This window comes from Zeus faber (genome assembly GCF_960531495.2).
Source record: "Zeus faber genome assembly, chromosome: 10".
NCBI lineage: Eukaryota > Metazoa > Chordata > Actinopteri > Zeiformes > Zeidae > Zeus > Zeus faber.
The window spans coordinates 19,847,263-19,863,345 of record NC_137199.1 but is presented as its reverse complement, the minus strand read 5'-3'; the positions used below and the strand labels follow the sequence as shown (position 1 = coordinate 19,863,345).

The window sequence follows — 16,083 nt, the reverse complement described above, 5'->3', positions numbered from 1 at the left end:
AAAAAAAACAAAACCAAAAATCCTCCGAAAGGCGCGCGGCGGGACGAGGGCGTGGTCTGACGCCGACGCGTTTGACGCGGCGTCCGCCTGTCGAGCCGAGTCCGGCTGGAGCTGAAGCTGCTGAGCTGCGGACGTAGCGCCACACCCGCAGGTTCCTACCTCCAGAACTGACGCTAAAAACTTGGGGCGATCGCCGCATTTTTTTTTTTTTTTTTTTTTTGGGGGGGGGGGGGGGGCGGAAGGAGGGCTTATCGGAAATGGAGGCGAACGTGTGCAACATCCAGGTCCTGCTCCAGGCCGCGGAGTTCCTGGAGAGGAGAGAACGAGGTCAGTGGCGTCAGCTGTCAGTCTGGGACTGGACGGGAAGACGCAGACAAGTAGATGCAAAAAGTTGTGCAAAATGGGCTCGTGCAGCGAGGCGACGGGACCGGGGCCGAGCCGGTCGCGCAGTGTTCGCTCGGTGGGTTGTTTGAGCGCTGCGCTCCTGACTCGGTGACCTACATTTCCCATCATTGTGCTCCGACGCGCCAATTCAGCCCGTTTGAAAAATCGGGCTCGGAGCGCTCTTCCCGCGACGGACGGAAACGGAGCTCCCTTTTTTCGCAACCCCCCCCCCCCCCAATAAGTTAGTTTTCACTCCTTTGCAGCGGGTGGTGTTTCTCACCCGCGTCGCCTTTTTATTTTTTACTTTCGCCGTTTTCACGCCGCGCTGATTTTGGGAAAACGCTTGACGCGTCGATGGCGCCAAAACCTGACAACACACACACAAAAAAAAAAACGCCAAGATGATGATGCTGCTGCTGACAAAGCACTAAATCCATTGTATTCCTCCGATCAGACTTGTTTTAACAGAACACGCAGCCTCTCTTGTCCTATTTGATACAGAAGTTTACCGGTTTATTGTTTATTTTTTCTGTTTTTGCTTATTGTGGTCCCCCCCACCCCCCTTCTGTTCTTAAGCGGGTTCAATGTTTTGTATGGAGGGGGCATTGTTTTTATCCATTTTATTACTTTTACTTGTGATGGTGGCCGCCTATCTGTTCCGCCGTGGCGCCGCGGTTTCCTCTGTCTACGACACCTTTTTGCCGTTTTGCACTGACGCCGCCGCGCGTTTGTGCCGCCCTTATCCCCGCAGAGGCAGAGCACGGCTACGCCTCGGTGCCGCCCCTCAGCAGAGAAGACTCCGATAAGAGGAATAAGCAGAAGAGCAAGAAGATAGCGGCTGGCGGCAATAGGTGATTACACCACAGATATCATGACTAGATAAAGGGGTGTGGCCCCCGACACTCGACGCTCTGTTTCCCTGAATTGTCAATTCTTTCACTTGTTACACCGCCGGGTCCGCGGTTACGCTCCGTCCATTAACAAATGAACCTGCTTCTCAATGGCAGGTTAGTTCACAACGAGCTGGAGAAAAACAGGTGAGCATTGCGCGGCGGAGTTGCGCCGACATCGGTTTGTTATTGAATCTTAAAATAGTAACATTCTTAAACGTCATGTCAGCAAATGTCGGCACGGGCTGTGCGTTTGCGCGCGCACGCGTGTGTGTGTGTGTGCGTGTGTGTTGTAAATTGTAATCATTCCGTGCAGACGAGCTCAGCTGAGACACTGCCTGGAGCAGCTCAAACAGCAGGTTCCTCTGTCGTCCGACTCCATGAGGAACACCACCCTCAACCTCCTGAGAAGGGCGCAGCTCCACATCAAGGTAAACCCGTCGGCCATCTGAATCGCTCGCTTCGGCGGGAATCGAGAAAAAATGACCGGACGAGAAACGCCGAAAATCAATATACTGGGGCTGTCTCGTCGTTTCATCAAATATGCATAGTAAATGGCATTTTTTTAAGTTTCAGTTGTTTTTTTTTTTTTTTTGGTTGCTGAGCTTCATCCCTCCCAACGCAGAGCCTCCATTAGCCTGGGAGTTAACACTGCCCAGCCAATATATTCAAGTTATTATCTAGATGTAGTACTGTATCTATTCTGTATCGTTTTTTATTTATTTAATTTATTTTTTATTCTACAAACTCTGCGTTCCCCGTGTATTTATTATCAATCGAGCCCGTCTGTCCAGGCCCGGCGCTCATCCTTCCTCTTATTCCAGAAGCTGCAGGAGCAGGACGAGCGGGCGGAGCAGCTGAAGGGCCGCCTGCGCTGGGAGCAGAGGGAGCTGCGGGTTCAGCTGGAGCAGCTGCAGCGAGGTGGCGAGAGGATGAGGAACGACAGCCTGGGCTCCGCCTTCTCCTCCGAGAGGTCCGACTCCGACAGAGGTGAGGGGGGTGGGAGACAAGCGGGGGGCCTCGACACACATTTATTTTTTCTTTTTATTTAATGTTTTTAATTTCGGATCTTAACATCGATCCTCGCATCACAGAAGTCCAAAGTGAATTCTTAAGGTGGTGGTTTTTGGGGGCGTTTTCGGTGACTGGAACAGCGTGCACGTCAAGACTCTGAAGCTCAGAGGAAGATCTATTTCACGTATGTACCCATGTCACTCGTACGCCTCCGTTCTAACTGCATTTGTTTCCTGGTCGTTTGGTTTTGCAGAGGACGTGGAGGTTGACGTGGAGAGCATGACGTTTGAGTGCGTGGACTCTGGGTTGGGCGTGGCGCACGCCGATGTAGACCACTGTTACTCCAGCATGGACAGAGCCTGGCTATGACGGCGGCGCAGCAGGCTCAGCCCTCCCGCCGAAAGAGAAATGTTACTGTACAGCTGGATTTTTGTCCGGTTTTATTGAATTTTCATTGTAGGGTGGGCACTTTTTTTTTTTTTTTTTTTTCAAATTTGAGATCCGAGATCCAAGATCTGCTGCGTAAGATGCGACCAAAAGCTGAACGGTTCTGTTTTTTTCCCCCAAAAAGAACATTGTCTGCTGACCAGCAGTTTCTACCACCGGGCTCAGAAGGAAAGCATTGAACGCTCAAAGATCACGCTTTGTATGAGTTTTATTCAGGTTTTTTATGATATTTTCAGAGTCTGTATTTCTGCAGCACATTAGATCCTGCCTTATCAACTTTGTCTACGACTATAAGACATTTGCTCAGCATTAAGCTTAAATTTCAGGAATTAAGTCATGTGTAGCAAGCACTTGTACAGTAACACCTTTTTGTTTTGTATCAACGTCGAGTATTTGGCTCTCTCCCTGTGATGCACAGAACCTCCACACACTTGCACATGTTTTGTATCAAAGGTTGAGGGTATATTGATCTGGACAGACAACTTAAACTAGTCCTATTTGCACATTTTATAACTGACGAGTAATTGTACAAAACAAAAACGTTTCAGGAAAAAAAACCAACATGAATCCTGCATTGATGCCTTTTTCTCAAATTACCGGTAATCAAATATGGACATTGTTTGTTTTTTAAGGGGGTTATTATTACAAGTATGCACTTAATTGCATATGCATATACGTATATGTATATGTATGTATGCATATACAATGTTAATTATTCATGCAGTAGATCCGGTGCCAGGATAGAACATGTTTTTTGTAACGATGCAAAAATTTTGCTTTATTACAAGTTTCCTATACTGTGCAGTGAATATTTTGGAACAGCCATTGATTTCAGGATTGTATATGCAAATGACGCCTTATATTCTTGTAACTAAGCATTAATCTCTCCTCCCAGTAATATTATGTAGCATTTTCTACTAGTGTATACCTTTTTATGAATAAATGTTTTATATATTTAACCCACATGCATTTTTTTATGACCTGAACAGTACATGATGATACAGCATTTAAGCGTTATATTACAAGATAATTGCTCATAAACCACACAACTGTTGGTAATAAAATGTATATTTATTAATTCCATTGCAAGAGCATGAACTTATGTGGGTTCTATGAATTTGTAATTGAAAATGGTTGTACAAAAACAAGGTAAGAGGTTTGCATTTCATACACTACGACACTGCTTGGTACAGACACCGACATCCACTTCAATCTGATAATCAAGTTTTGTAAGTGCAAAGTGATATTCCACGTGCTCGAGTTCTGAGAATTCATCCTCAAGCCATCGTTTCGCCCTCACGCTTGGAACTTCAATTTGAGGCGACAAAGTTTCTTTGCATCGGAAATGAATCAAGAGGTAAACCTGAATTGATTGAAATAATAATCGGATTACATCAGATAAGAATCAAAGTATTTACAATAATTGAAAAAATCATTCAACGGTTAAATAATTTGTCTAATCAGTCGGTACTTTCAGCTTCAGTGCAAGCAGCGGATTAGATCAAGCAATCAGGATGGGCACTACGACCAGCACGTGTTGAAATGGAACGGGGATGGGCCACTGGCGGTAGAGGACTGAGGAAGAGATGCACCGGGGCTACCAAGTACTAACTGTTTTGACGGCACAGTAAAGATGGATTCAGTCATCCTCTGAAATGTTATGAATCTCCCTTCTCTTTCGCCCAGAAACCACCAGAGTAGCGCTCTAGGCAGGTAGGTAAATGCTTTTTAAGGAACCGGTGAGAGTATCGCGGGGATAGAAAATGGGGTCTGTCAACGTAACTTAAGCTTTTATGGTCCACCGCCTTCAGCGAGGCCCCCTCACGGAGGTCACTACACACCAGTTCATCATACATATTGTTTCTTTTGGGCCTGTGAGGCCAGGCCTTTAGCCTTCTCCTTAGCTGCCAGTGCCGTCTCCCGTGCACGCTCGGTAGCCGTCTCCGCCAAGGTTCTGGATGGAGCTTCACCTGCGAGAGAGAGAGAGAGAGAGAACCCTCATCGAAAGAAATTGTACTAAACCCACCGCCGTGAACATTTTGGCATGTCGACCGTGAGTATAGTAGGTACGCTGATGTGAAGTAGGCCCACGCTCACGCTCAAAGTCCAACATTTCCTAAGCTAAGCCGTTGTGTTATTGTCGGTGAAGTATTACCTTGCATTCTGGCCAGGACATACTCAAAGCCCTTCATGGTCTTTGTTACACTGGTCTTAAACCGTGCAATGCCAAATTCCTAAAACAAGAAACAGAGTCAGTCCGGAAAACATATCCTGAGCAATGACATGTCAATAGCACGTTCGTGTATATCTCACATTATTACTCAGCTGCTGTCAACTGATAGAAGTCAGCTTGTTACATAAATTCCTACTTCAAGCTGGAGCCACATCACGTGATTTTCAAGGCAACTGTTTGGCAACTTTTTGAGCTCAGGCCGAGCCGCGGAAGCCGTCGTAGAATCGTAGAGGTCATCCGGTGTGTGTGCGTGAGAGACTCAAATCCGTCTCGATACGATCCCTATCGGCTGGGTCACGATTCGATCAAACATGTTTGATGTTATCGTGTCTTTCCATAGTCATTTGGTGTGCGCGCGTCAAAGCCTCAAATCACGAGGGCCGAGGGCCGGCAGCCAATGAGATTGTGCGGCTGCGCGACAGTGATGCCAAAGAAAGCGGCGAGTGGGCGAACGCGGCCTTCAAAAATGGAGGAGCAACAGTGTGGAGCCGTGGCAGATTCGTCAGTGTGTAATTAGTGCATGTCATCGCTGCAAGTCTGCGGCATGAACAACGACGGTGGCCAACCGCAATGGAAACCATTTTTGTCTTGGTGTCAAAATATCCCGAAAAAACTAGTGCCCCGAGCACTGGACCACCACCAATGTCCGTCAGTCTGTTTTTTTCTGTCTTTGGAAGGTGGCAGTCGTTATGCGTGTGGAGGAGGGGCCGAAAAACCTGCAAACCTCTGTCGTTATGTGTTTTCCTTGTCGTTCACGACTGAAAAAGGAAAAAAAGCGAGGCACCGTGGCCCGAGCGTTAGCCTCCTCACCTGAACGGCTCTGGTCAGCCCATAGACATTTGAGGAGATCCAAGCCTCTCTCTTTATCTCCGTCCAGTTAACATTCGTGGCATTAATGCAGTACTGGCAGCGCTCCTCCACAGACTGGTGCGACGGGGAGTGAAACAAAACAAACAGGAGTAGAGGTTAGTCATTGGTCACCGGCCTGAGCAAACACGGCTACTGCGGCGCTACACGCGGGAGGTGAGGTACCATGAGGCGAGCGTGGCTAATGTTCCACGTTAATGTGGTCATGGTCTTTTTCTGAGGGTCTACGATGGAGTCCTCGATGATGTAGGCGGAGCTGGCCATTTGCTTGGGGAGGTAGCGCTCCATCCAGCGAGGCCCCCGGCTGGTTTTGGTCAGTAGACGTCTGGAGACGAGGCAGTTGTTTGGAGTAATCTCCCGGTAAATGATGTCTTCTGTTAAAACGTGATTGCTGTGTGGGGCAAAACGTGTAGTCAGAATACGGATCGAGCTATCGAGACCCGACCTATTTATAGTTTGAGGTTTGATTGAGGCTGATGAGGCAAAGATTGGAGGTGAAGGTGTTTCGGCAGTGACACTCGTACGGGGTCTTACCTGTAAGGGTTGGGGTATCGTTGCCAAAATGCAATGCACACTTGGTCCCAGGAAGATTTCAAAAAGCCTGCGCAGCAAAAATACTTCACCATGGCTGCCTCTGACTATTTTGCCACGAGTCTGTAGAGATAAGATGGAAACCACATTATGGAACGACAACTTGATGATGTTTGGATGACTGCTAAGCCTGCAAGTCAAGACAGCCAGCGATCAGAGTCCGTTTATTCGGCCAAGACATTTACATATTAAAGGAGTTTGTCTTGGACAGTTTTGGTGTGTTGTTGTACAGACGGTTGACAAAAATGACTTACGTCTAAAAACAAAAATGGAAAACACAATGTAAAAATATACAGAATATATCAAATGTGATTGCAAAATGTCCAGAATAAACTTAAAAGGCTATGGAAGGAGCTGAGTGAGGAACCACAGCATTATGGCTGCTATGTATATACGGTTTGTGTGTATACTGTGTATATACGTTTATATATATGTCCACTGATCAGCCATAACATTAAAACCACTGACAGGTGAAGTGAACAACATTGATCGTCTGATTCCAATGGCACCTCCCAAGGGGTGGGATGTACTGTATTAGGCAGCAAGTGAACAGTCAGTTCTTGAAGTTGTTGTGTTAGAAGCAGGAAAACTGGGCAAGCGTAAGGATCTGAGCCACTTTGACAAGGGACAAATTGTGACGGCTAGAGGACTGGGTTGAGCATCTCCAAAACGGCAGGTCCTGTGGGGTGTTACGGTATGCACTGGTTAGTACCTTCCAAAAGTGGTCCAAGGAAGGACAAGTGAATCGGCAACAGGGTCTGGGGAGCAAAGTCTAGCTGGTCTGGTTCGATCCCACAGAAGAGCTACTGAAGCATAAATCATCACAGCTTGCTGCGTACAGGGCTGTGTCGCCGCAGACCAGTCCGAGTGTCCACACTGACCCCCCTGTCCACCACCAAAGATGGCTACAATGGGCACGTGAGCGTCCAGGCTCTGCTACTACACCTCCTGGTGTATAAAACATATGAGGTGTAGTAGCAGAGCCTGCAGGATCATGGGGGATCCTCACCACCCCAACAATGGACTGTTCTAGCTGCTGCGGTTGGGGAAGCGCCTCCGCAATCACACAGCGAGGAAAGAGAGACTGAGACGGAGTTTCTTCCCGCAAGCCATAAGGACTGTCAATGCTGAACCCACCAGGGGTCCTAACAAAAAGCACTGAGACACACACTAGCTTACTGTACTGTATGTAGCATACTGTACTGCATACTGTATCACTGTGCTGGGTTACTGCATACTGCGGTGTATTGCTGTTCTGTTTGGTGTTACTGTATTGCTGTGTCGTACTGTTGTATACTGCACTGTATATCTCCACACTTTATTCACATGCCACTTTACTTCACATATCTGTATATACAAACAGCCTATCCCATATACATAACTGTATTCCCTTTACTTCTATTTTGTAACCCCACTCCACCCCACACTCTAACCCTAACCCCACTCTGTATTACCTTTTTGAGTCTTATTTTATTTTTATTTTATTTATATTATTTTATTTACTAACTGCATTACGTTTTAGGAATCAGTTCGTTTCCGTAAGTTAGCTAGGTCGGTAGTACTTAGGTCAGCCACTCTGTTCGCTTTAGTAACTATTGGTCATAATCTCGGGTGCGTTGCAAAGACATTTCACCGCATATTTGTATGAACGTATGTATATGTACGTGGCAAATAAACCTCTTGGACCTTGAATGTGTGTGTGTATGTGGCCGCACATCCCGTGTTATCATATGAACGCATTAGCGGTGGCCAACAGTTACACCCAATGTAACTACACCCACCAAAGCTCAAAGTTGGAGCCTCGGCAGGTACACAGTACAGTACGGTACTGTAGTGTAGTGTACTGTACTATAGTGTATTGTAGTGTAGTGTACTGTACTGTAGTGTAGTGTAGTGTACTGTAGTGTAGTGTACTGTAGTGTAGTGTAGTGTACTGTAGTGTAGTGTGCTGTAGTGTACTGTAGTGTAGTGTAGTGTAGTGTAGTGTACTGTAGTGTGCTGTACTGTAGTGTACTGTAGTGTAGTGTGCTGTAGTGTAGTGTACTGTAGTGTACTGTAGTGTAGTGTAGTGTACTGTAGTGTGCTGCACTGTAGTGTACTGTAGTGTAGTGTAGTGTGCTGTAGTGTAGTGTACTGTAGTGTACTGTAGTGTAGTGTGCTGTACTGTAGTGTACTGTAGTGTAGTGTAGTGTGCTGTAGTGTAGTGTACTGTAGTGTACTGTAGTGTAGTGTAGTGTGCTGTACTGTAGTGTACTGTAGTGTAGTGTAGTGTGCTGTACTGTAGTGTGCTGTAGTGCGCTGTACTGTAGTGTAGTGTATGTGGCGCTTATGTCAGCTTCCTGGTTAGCCTGTTCTAAAAATGAGTTTAGCAGCTCGCCCCGTGACGCTATGAATGGATGAAATGGCCGGGCACGCTTTCGTAACGCGTTCATCAACACGTACACGTGCCTATTGGCGAGGAATGCTCCTGAAACTCACCTTGAAACGGAACGCGTTCCCCCTTTCCCTCGCTAGCTGGGGCGGACCTGGCCGAGCGGCGACATGTCAGAGAGGAGGAGCCGGTGAGGTCAAGAGCGACGTCACTTCCTGGTGTGGAAGTGGGGGGGGCTGCGCGCGATCCCCGCGTTGGACACCGGGGGGCAGCGCGCGATAACGAACGTCACGTACAAGCCGCGGCGCGCGGGTTGCGTTGTGCCGCGTTCCACTCGCGTTCGGGGGGGGGGTCGGTAATTGTGACCCCACAGTGACCCGGGAAAGCCTGGACGTCCGCGGCAAACGTGCGTTTTGTCCGGCGTGTGGTGTTGCCCATCCGACAGGCGTCTGCGCGGGAGGTTGGGATCGAAGTTGCGGACGCGTTTACAAATCGTGGAAACGAGGGAAAGGCGGCTTTGTTTGTCTGCCGTGCGCTTGCCCCGTCAGAGCTGGCGTCTCAGCGGGTAGCTTTCCGAGTTCCCACATCATTGGAAGGCATCACACACACACACACACACACACACACACACACACACATATATATATATATATATATATATATATATATATATACACACACACACACACACACACACACACACACACACATATATATATATATATATATATATATATATACACACACACACACACATATATGTATATATATATATTCACACACACACACACACACATATATACATACACACACACACACATATGTATATATATATATATATATATATATATATAGACACACACACAGACACACACACATATATATATATATATATATATTTTTTTTGTATTTCCCACAATCTCCCTGTGGATCAATAAAGTGTGATCTTATCTTACCCTATCGATGTAGGACATATACATCTATAGATTTAGGACGTATAAATCTATACATTTAAGTCATAAATCTTGGTTTTACTAGAAATGTGAGCCATGACTTCTTGAATTTCGCCCAGGTCTCATCTTTTCACACACGGTTAAAAAGACGGTTCAAGTATGTCTTATTATGGGTCTTATTATGTGTAAAATATGTGTTGTTGTTTATATGTGTTGTGGGTTATATGAGGTTGTTTTTTTTTTTTAGTTGTTGAGGAATGTTATGCTCGGGCAAAAAATAAAATTCATACAAACCTTCTTTTTTACCTTCTGCAAATGTAGATTGTCTGCCATTACTCATTGGTTTAGTATTTAATTTGTCTTCATTCATAGGACTGAATATGTAATAAATACATTGAGTAAATGACACAAACTACTTTGTACAACGAACACAGACTTGCATGTCAATATTGTATGCCATTCCATATGAATGATCTTTTACATGTTTTCAAAGCGGGTGACTCTTGCTTTGTCAGCCATTAGGAGCTCCTTGTTCTCACTTCCTACGCTGCTCTCAAGCTGCTTGTATACCAATTTAAATACAAAACACAACTAACAAACAACATGTCGTTCTGCACAAGAGGGCTTCTCCATAAACTCCTCGGAAATTCTCACAGTTTCACAAGTTCCACATTTAGTTGACTTTTACCCCAATGACTACCTCAGAATTTGCATGGTTCTATGGCCCAATGGACACCAAGCGCGTTTGCCAGCAAGAGTTTGGCGATAATATTGTTAAACATTCGGGTTACACCAACGATGCTACACGTCTTAAACACATTTCAATAGGTTCGACAAATTAATTTGCACATTTACAATTGACAAGGGAGCAAAGACCCTCAAAAGGGGTTTTAACATACAAAGCTTTCCCGTTTGACATGAAAGGTATTTGTGATCAAATAATTGGGAGTCGCCATTACTTCCATCGAACCACAAGCCCCATAAGCAAGAGGGGTGTTTTTAAGTATGCGGTGAGGACGTGTCATATTTTCACGTACGCATTCTCCCATTTCTCACACAGCCGTGGGAGGTTGCCCACCATTGCGGCCGTTCAGAGTTAGACGCCTCAGGGACCTGGTTCTGAAGGAGCCCTCGGGCTGGAATGTGTCTGGTTTATCCTCGCATCGGAAGACCATGAGGAAGCCATTCCTGTAGTTCTTATTCATCCAGCCGTAGAGGAGAGGGTTGGTAAACGTAGAGCACATTGCCACGATGTGGAACACTGTGTAGATCAGCTTGTATTCTTTGAACCTGAGCACCAGATCCAGGTCGCTGGCCAGCTGAAATACGTGGAAGGGCAACCAACAGGTGGCGAACACCACCACGACCAGCGCCAACATCTTGGTGGTCTTTTTGCGCCTGTTAATGCTGTCACTGCGGCTTGATGGGCTGATGTGATTCTTCAGCTTAACCCAGATGCAGATATAAGCGTAACTGATGATGGCTAGAGGAAGAATGTATTGCAAGAGCAGCATGGAGAGACTGTAGATGACTCCATCCCTGCCTGTCCCATGCGGCCACTTCTCCGAGCAGACGGCAATGTGCAGGTTGATGGAGGGGATCTCCTCATAGCGGTACTCTCTGAAGATGGCCAGCGGGCCTGCCAGGACCGCGGACAGAGTCCAGGTGAGGGTCATGATGAGAAAACTGGAGCGCCAGGTGAGGCGCTGACCCAGATGGAAGACGATGCACCGGTAGCGCTCCAGGGCAATGACAGTCAGGGTCAGGATGGAAACATGGACACTCAGCGCCTGGGCGTAGGGCACCATGTGACACAGCACGGCTCCAAACTTCCACTCGTCCAGAAGGGTGTAGACCAACGTGAAGGGCAAACACAGAGTGTCCACGAGGAGATCGGCCAGCGCCAGGTTAGCGATGAAGAAGTTGGTCACAGTCCGCATGTTTCTGTAGCGGATAATCATATAGATGACCAGCACGTTCCCCAGGAGCCCGAGGAGAATGATGAGGGAGTAGGCCGTGATCAGCGTGATCTGGACTCCCAGGTGCTTGGTGATGTCAGAGTGGAAGCCAGGCCTGTGGAAATCCATGCTGAAATTACCCAGGACCTGGCGCCAGCGGTATTCAACTTTCTCCGTCGCCCCATCGTCCTCCGTGTTGTTAGATGGATCTGTGGGACTCATTTTCATCAGTACTCGGTCTGCGGCGTTCCAAACACCTGAGGGGGAGAGGACAAAATAAATGGATTCCTCTTTATGCAAATTAGACGTCAAAGTAAGAGATTTACAGCATGAGAAGTAGTGGAGAAGTGCGATAGACTGAGTGTGAGGAAAAAAATGCATCTGCGTTCTATCAATTCTCTCACACCCTGTATCTCATCGCATGGGGTTCATGTAATTCCATGAACAATTGGCACTCCCATCTTTGCATATTAAGATAAGCACATTGATGTTTGCACAGTGGTTCCTAATAAGAAAGAGAAAAAGAAAAAAAAAAGATTAGTATAGTCTTTTGTTTCCTCCCGTATTCCTGATAGGATAGAATGAACTCCAAGGGCTTAGAATGGATCAACATTTTAATGGAAAGTCCCCCCAAAGTGAAATCATTTGATTTGAAATGAGCCTGTGTTACTGTCCTCACACCAAATGATTGGTGTTGTACATGGCACGCTGTTATGGGTTACGAGTATTTTGATTTTCGTAATGAAATACTGCTATTAAAAAGATAAGAGCAACCGCTGATGCGCGGTCTAATTATAAAAACAATAACACAGATTGGATTGGAAGGAGGTGGCTGCTCCGTAATACTGAAACGCTTGAAATGAGGCATATCAGCAGTCAGATCAGGAGAAAAGCGTTTCAGCTCGCTACAGCTCTACAGCCTTTGAAAAATTATTCACAGCATTCCAAAAATGTAAACGCAGTACAATAAGTTGCACATGCCCCCCGAGCAAACTCATCGGCGTGTCTGCGAACTCATCGGCGTGTTTGCGACGAGCGGCTTTTCATAGGGAACACAAACAGCTGCGCCGCTTCGAGGCCGCCGCGGGCGCCCCGAGGTCCCAGGGAGTGAGTCCACCCGGCTCCAGTTCTCAGGCGGTGCACCCATTCGGACGGAGGCTGCCCGTCACCGAGGGAATAATAAGGTGTCAACCTGTGTTTTTTTTCTCCCCCCTCCGACAGAACAACCGGACATATCCATCGGTTGCACAACACGTCTCAGACAGATATGCCCCCTCAGTGCTCCCGCGTCTTCTTCCGTATCTCACCATTTCTGTCAGGCTGTTACCGATGCTCCCTTGGAATATGGAGAAGAAATCCTATTGGCATAAATAACACCAAACGGCATACACTTGACTAAAATATAACTTGGATCTCTCGTAGAGACAGGGTATTGCATAGTTTGGTATGCACTATATTCTGTATTTTTCATTTTTTTATTCTCACTGAGAAACATTGAGGCACATATTTCATTTGAGAGTGGTTTAGCCCAGGCTTAATGTCTTTTTCACCTTTTATGTCTTCTTTTCACCTCAGAACGACGCTTTTCACAGACATTTTCGTCCAAGCCTAGGCTGCTGTATGCTTCGGTCAAAGCTGTTTTTCAGTGTCCTTGTAGTCATCAAGGTTTCTGTATTTTTTTATTTTTTTTTTTATACAGCTCCACACTTGAATGCCAGGCGTGGGGGCCAGAAGGAGAGAGGAAAGTATCAAGAAGATAGAAGATACACCGTGAGTAATGAAAGGACACGCATACAAATGGGGAAAGTAATGAGGACAGAAATATGTGATCATAATGATGTCACAGTGGTTCCACCCACGCTCCTCCCTTCAATCAGTCACAAGAAGGATTTACAGTTATGTTGGGGATCCATCAGCTGCTCAGGGTGAACATGTATGTGTCCATTCCACTCACATACACTTTGTATCACGTTGTCAGTGAAACGCCCAAACAATCAAATAAACAAAATCACATCCGCGCGCACGCGCACGCACGCACGCACGCACGCACGCACACACACACACACACACACACACAGACACATACACAGACACACATAATTGACACTACACATATTCCTTCCGCAAACGAATGTACATTGCACTGTATTGGCTTTCATGCGTAATTTCTCCCATTTTTTTTTTTTTTACTTATTCTCTCGTGCGCATTCCATAATTCCCAAGTGAGTATCTTGACAACCTGTGTAACAGTCTTCCCAAACGTTTCCCCCCCACCAATTAAACAATTTCCACGACGTGACGTTGACCATTTGGACATTTGTCCATCGTCCGTGTCCGTCTCCTACCCTAATTACGCACGCAGTCCCGCAACCCATGACGCGATCACAGCAAAACTGCACAAGGACAGAAAATCACCTTAAGTCGCTCGCACGCCTTCCTCTCAGGTCCGCACAGCGTCCATACTCACCTTTCCCTTTCCCCTCCTTTATTTCCCTCTGCGAGCTCGACTTTTGGCGAGGTGCGAGCCAGGAGGGAGAGCAGCCCGAAGCTCCTCCCAAGCTGCGGAGCGCACGCCGTGCGCCAGGACCGAGCGCTCCGCGGCTCCCTCCGAGGAAGAGGTCAGCGGAGAAGCTGAGGACCTCGCACTCTCCAGTTGGGGGGGAGTCATTTGCAGGACAATGACTCATAAATTAGTTGAGTCGAAATTAATTAAAAAAAAAAAAAAAAGACTAAAGTAGTTCTTATTCCTTTAAAAAAATAAACATGTTCTGATTTCCATTTTATTATGATTGTCTTCGGTTTCTTGTATAGTCAAAAACGGTGCAGTTTGCTCATTTAACGATTTATGTTTCTGCTTCCTGTTTTTCGGATATGTTATTTCAAATTGGAAGACTCCTAATTTGGGTCCAACGCTGGAAAGAAAGGAAAATTAGGTTCAAAACGGAAAGACAAACAGTACAATAAATGTTCGTAATATTGTCTATGAACAGTACTGTTTTTACGGAATTGGTAATGAAAACAAAGTCACGTATGTAAAATCAAGTACTTGCTGATTTGGGGGGAAAAAAAGGACAAATCATATTGAATCATGACATATTTTGTGATGCAAAACTCAGCGACATGATTACAGATTCGGTGTGAAGCATGCTTTACGGATTACCACTTTAATTATTCATTATACAGTGGTACCTCGACTTATGACCGCATCTACTTACGACGAATCCAAGATACGAGCAGCGATAGTCGCGAAAACTTGCATCGACTTGCGACCAACTGCTCCAAGATACGACCGTGGAAATTTGCAGTTGGCGCGTCGGCGGCCATGTTGGTTCTTAGTCAGCAGGTGACCTACATCGTGTGTGCACGTAGTTCGTGGCTTATCGATATTTTTTTCATATATACTGTGTTTGTGCTGTGTATTTTGTTTATTTTCACCCTTCATGATTTCATAATTCATATGGGAAAAATTGCTTTGACACACGACTGTTTTAACATACGACCGTTCTTATAGAACCAATTACAGTCGTAAGACGAGGTACCACTGTTGTATTTATCATCTATTTTCTCTCTCTTTTTGTCCCAGTTTGTATAAATTGATAAATAACACTGATAAATAACACAAGAAATAAGCCCATCCATATTGTTGGTGTCAATGAGGTTAGTTATACATGAAATTTACGTGAATCCATATCTATTGACTTTTTTACAGATTCGTTTTTGCGTAGTGCAGAGCAAAGGTCACTAGGCTTTTCACAATGTCTACTGTTTGCAACAACAAAGCATATGAAAAACCATAGTTATTGATCATTACATATTAGCATCATAGACACTACGTGGTAAGGTTCGCAAATGAAGGAAACCTCCATTACATCTTAAACTTCAAACGTACCATACGTGGATAGAATACATGTGTCTGGTGCTTTAAAGCGTCACTACTCTCACATTTTGCACTCTGCTGAACATCTCAAACATGGTGATAATGTCAAATATCAGTTAAAGTGGAGCACAAAATCCAGATTGGAACCAGGTATTCATTATAGAAAATATATAGAAGCTTCTATTCAGCGTCAACCTCAATGTATTCACTGAGAAAACAATTAGGACATATCAGATTCTGAGAGCGTTAATGAGATTTGATGATTGCTTCCGTGACTGACTGAGCTCAACAGATTAGGCACATTGATTGGGCCGGACTATCCTCAAATGGCCACCAACCCCCTATTCACACCAATTTATGCGTTCATTCACGAGCGACAGCGGGTCATTTCGTAGTCAAGTGGACATCAGGGCCAGATCCGGTTATTCATTGTCCTGCCAGGCCTTGTTTTAAATTGCACTTAACACTTAACAAAAGCACTAACGAGGCGGGTGGAAG

General features: G+C 45.8%; 3 protein-coding genes across 4 annotated transcripts; 1 reads left to right on the top strand and 2 right to left on the bottom strand.

Moving 5' to 3' along the window:
* Window positions 1-249: 249 nt before the first annotated feature.
* mxd3 (MAX dimerization protein 3) lies at window positions 250-3,694 on the top strand. Of its 2 annotated transcripts, XM_080008722.1 has the most exons (6): window positions 250-327; window positions 1,136-1,235; window positions 1,392-1,421; window positions 1,591-1,705; window positions 2,099-2,264; window positions 2,542-3,694. In XM_080008722.1, exons 1-6 carry the CDS (start codon window positions 258-260, stop codon window positions 2,655-2,657), a joined length of 597 nt encoding a protein of 198 aa, XP_079864848.1. In that variant the 5' UTR covers window positions 250-257; the 3' UTR covers window positions 2,658-3,694. The 2 variants fall into 2 exon arrangements, with proteins under 2 accessions (XP_079864848.1, XP_079864849.1); XM_080008723.1 differs by lacking the exon at window positions 1,392-1,421.
* Window positions 3,695-3,799: 105 nt separating this feature from the next.
* Window positions 3,800-8,965, bottom strand: prelid1a (PRELI domain containing 1a). The gene is made up of 6 exons (XM_080008719.1): window positions 8,905-8,965; window positions 6,370-6,489; window positions 6,001-6,226; window positions 5,779-5,892; window positions 4,891-4,969; window positions 3,800-4,705 (listed from the first exon to the last, which is right to left on the bottom strand). Exons 2-6 carry the CDS (start codon window positions 6,459-6,461, stop codon window positions 4,584-4,586), a joined length of 633 nt encoding a protein of 210 aa, XP_079864845.1. The 5' UTR covers window positions 6,462-6,489; window positions 8,905-8,965; the 3' UTR covers window positions 3,800-4,583.
* A 1,837-nt stretch (window positions 8,966-10,802) lies between these two features.
* npy7r (neuropeptide Y receptor Y7) lies at window positions 10,803-11,936 on the bottom strand (the record flags this gene model as incomplete). Its single annotated transcript, XM_080008633.1, has 1 exon — window positions 10,803-11,936. One exon carries the CDS (start codon window positions 11,934-11,936, stop codon window positions 10,803-10,805), a length of 1,134 nt encoding a protein of 377 aa, XP_079864759.1.
* Window positions 11,937-16,083: the final 4,147 nt, after the last annotated feature.

Excerpts from the sequence above, each read along its gene's own strand:
- mxd3 (XM_080008722.1), top strand. The coding sequence starts at position 258 with ATGGAGGCGAACGTGTGCAACATCCAGGTCCTGCTCCAGGCCGCGGAG. Across the intron at positions 1,236-1,391 it reads ATAGCGGCTGGCGGCAATAG|GTTAGTTCACAACGAGCTGG; the intron begins GTGATTACACCA and ends TCTCAATGGCAG. Across the intron at positions 1,706-2,098 it reads GGGCGCAGCTCCACATCAAG|AAGCTGCAGGAGCAGGACGA; the intron begins GTAAACCCGTCG and ends CTCTTATTCCAG.
- prelid1a (XM_080008719.1), bottom strand. The coding sequence starts at position 6,461 with ATGGTGAAGTATTTTTGCTGCGCAGGCTTTTTGAAATCTTCCTGGGAC. Across the intron at positions 5,893-6,000 it reads TTAGCCACGCTCGCCTCATG|TCTGTGGAGGAGCGCTGCCA; the intron begins GTACCTCACCTC and ends CCGTCGCACCAG. Across the intron at positions 4,706-4,890 it reads TGTCCTGGCCAGAATGCAAG|GTGAAGCTCCATCCAGAACC; the intron begins GTAATACTTCAC and ends TCTCTCTCGCAG.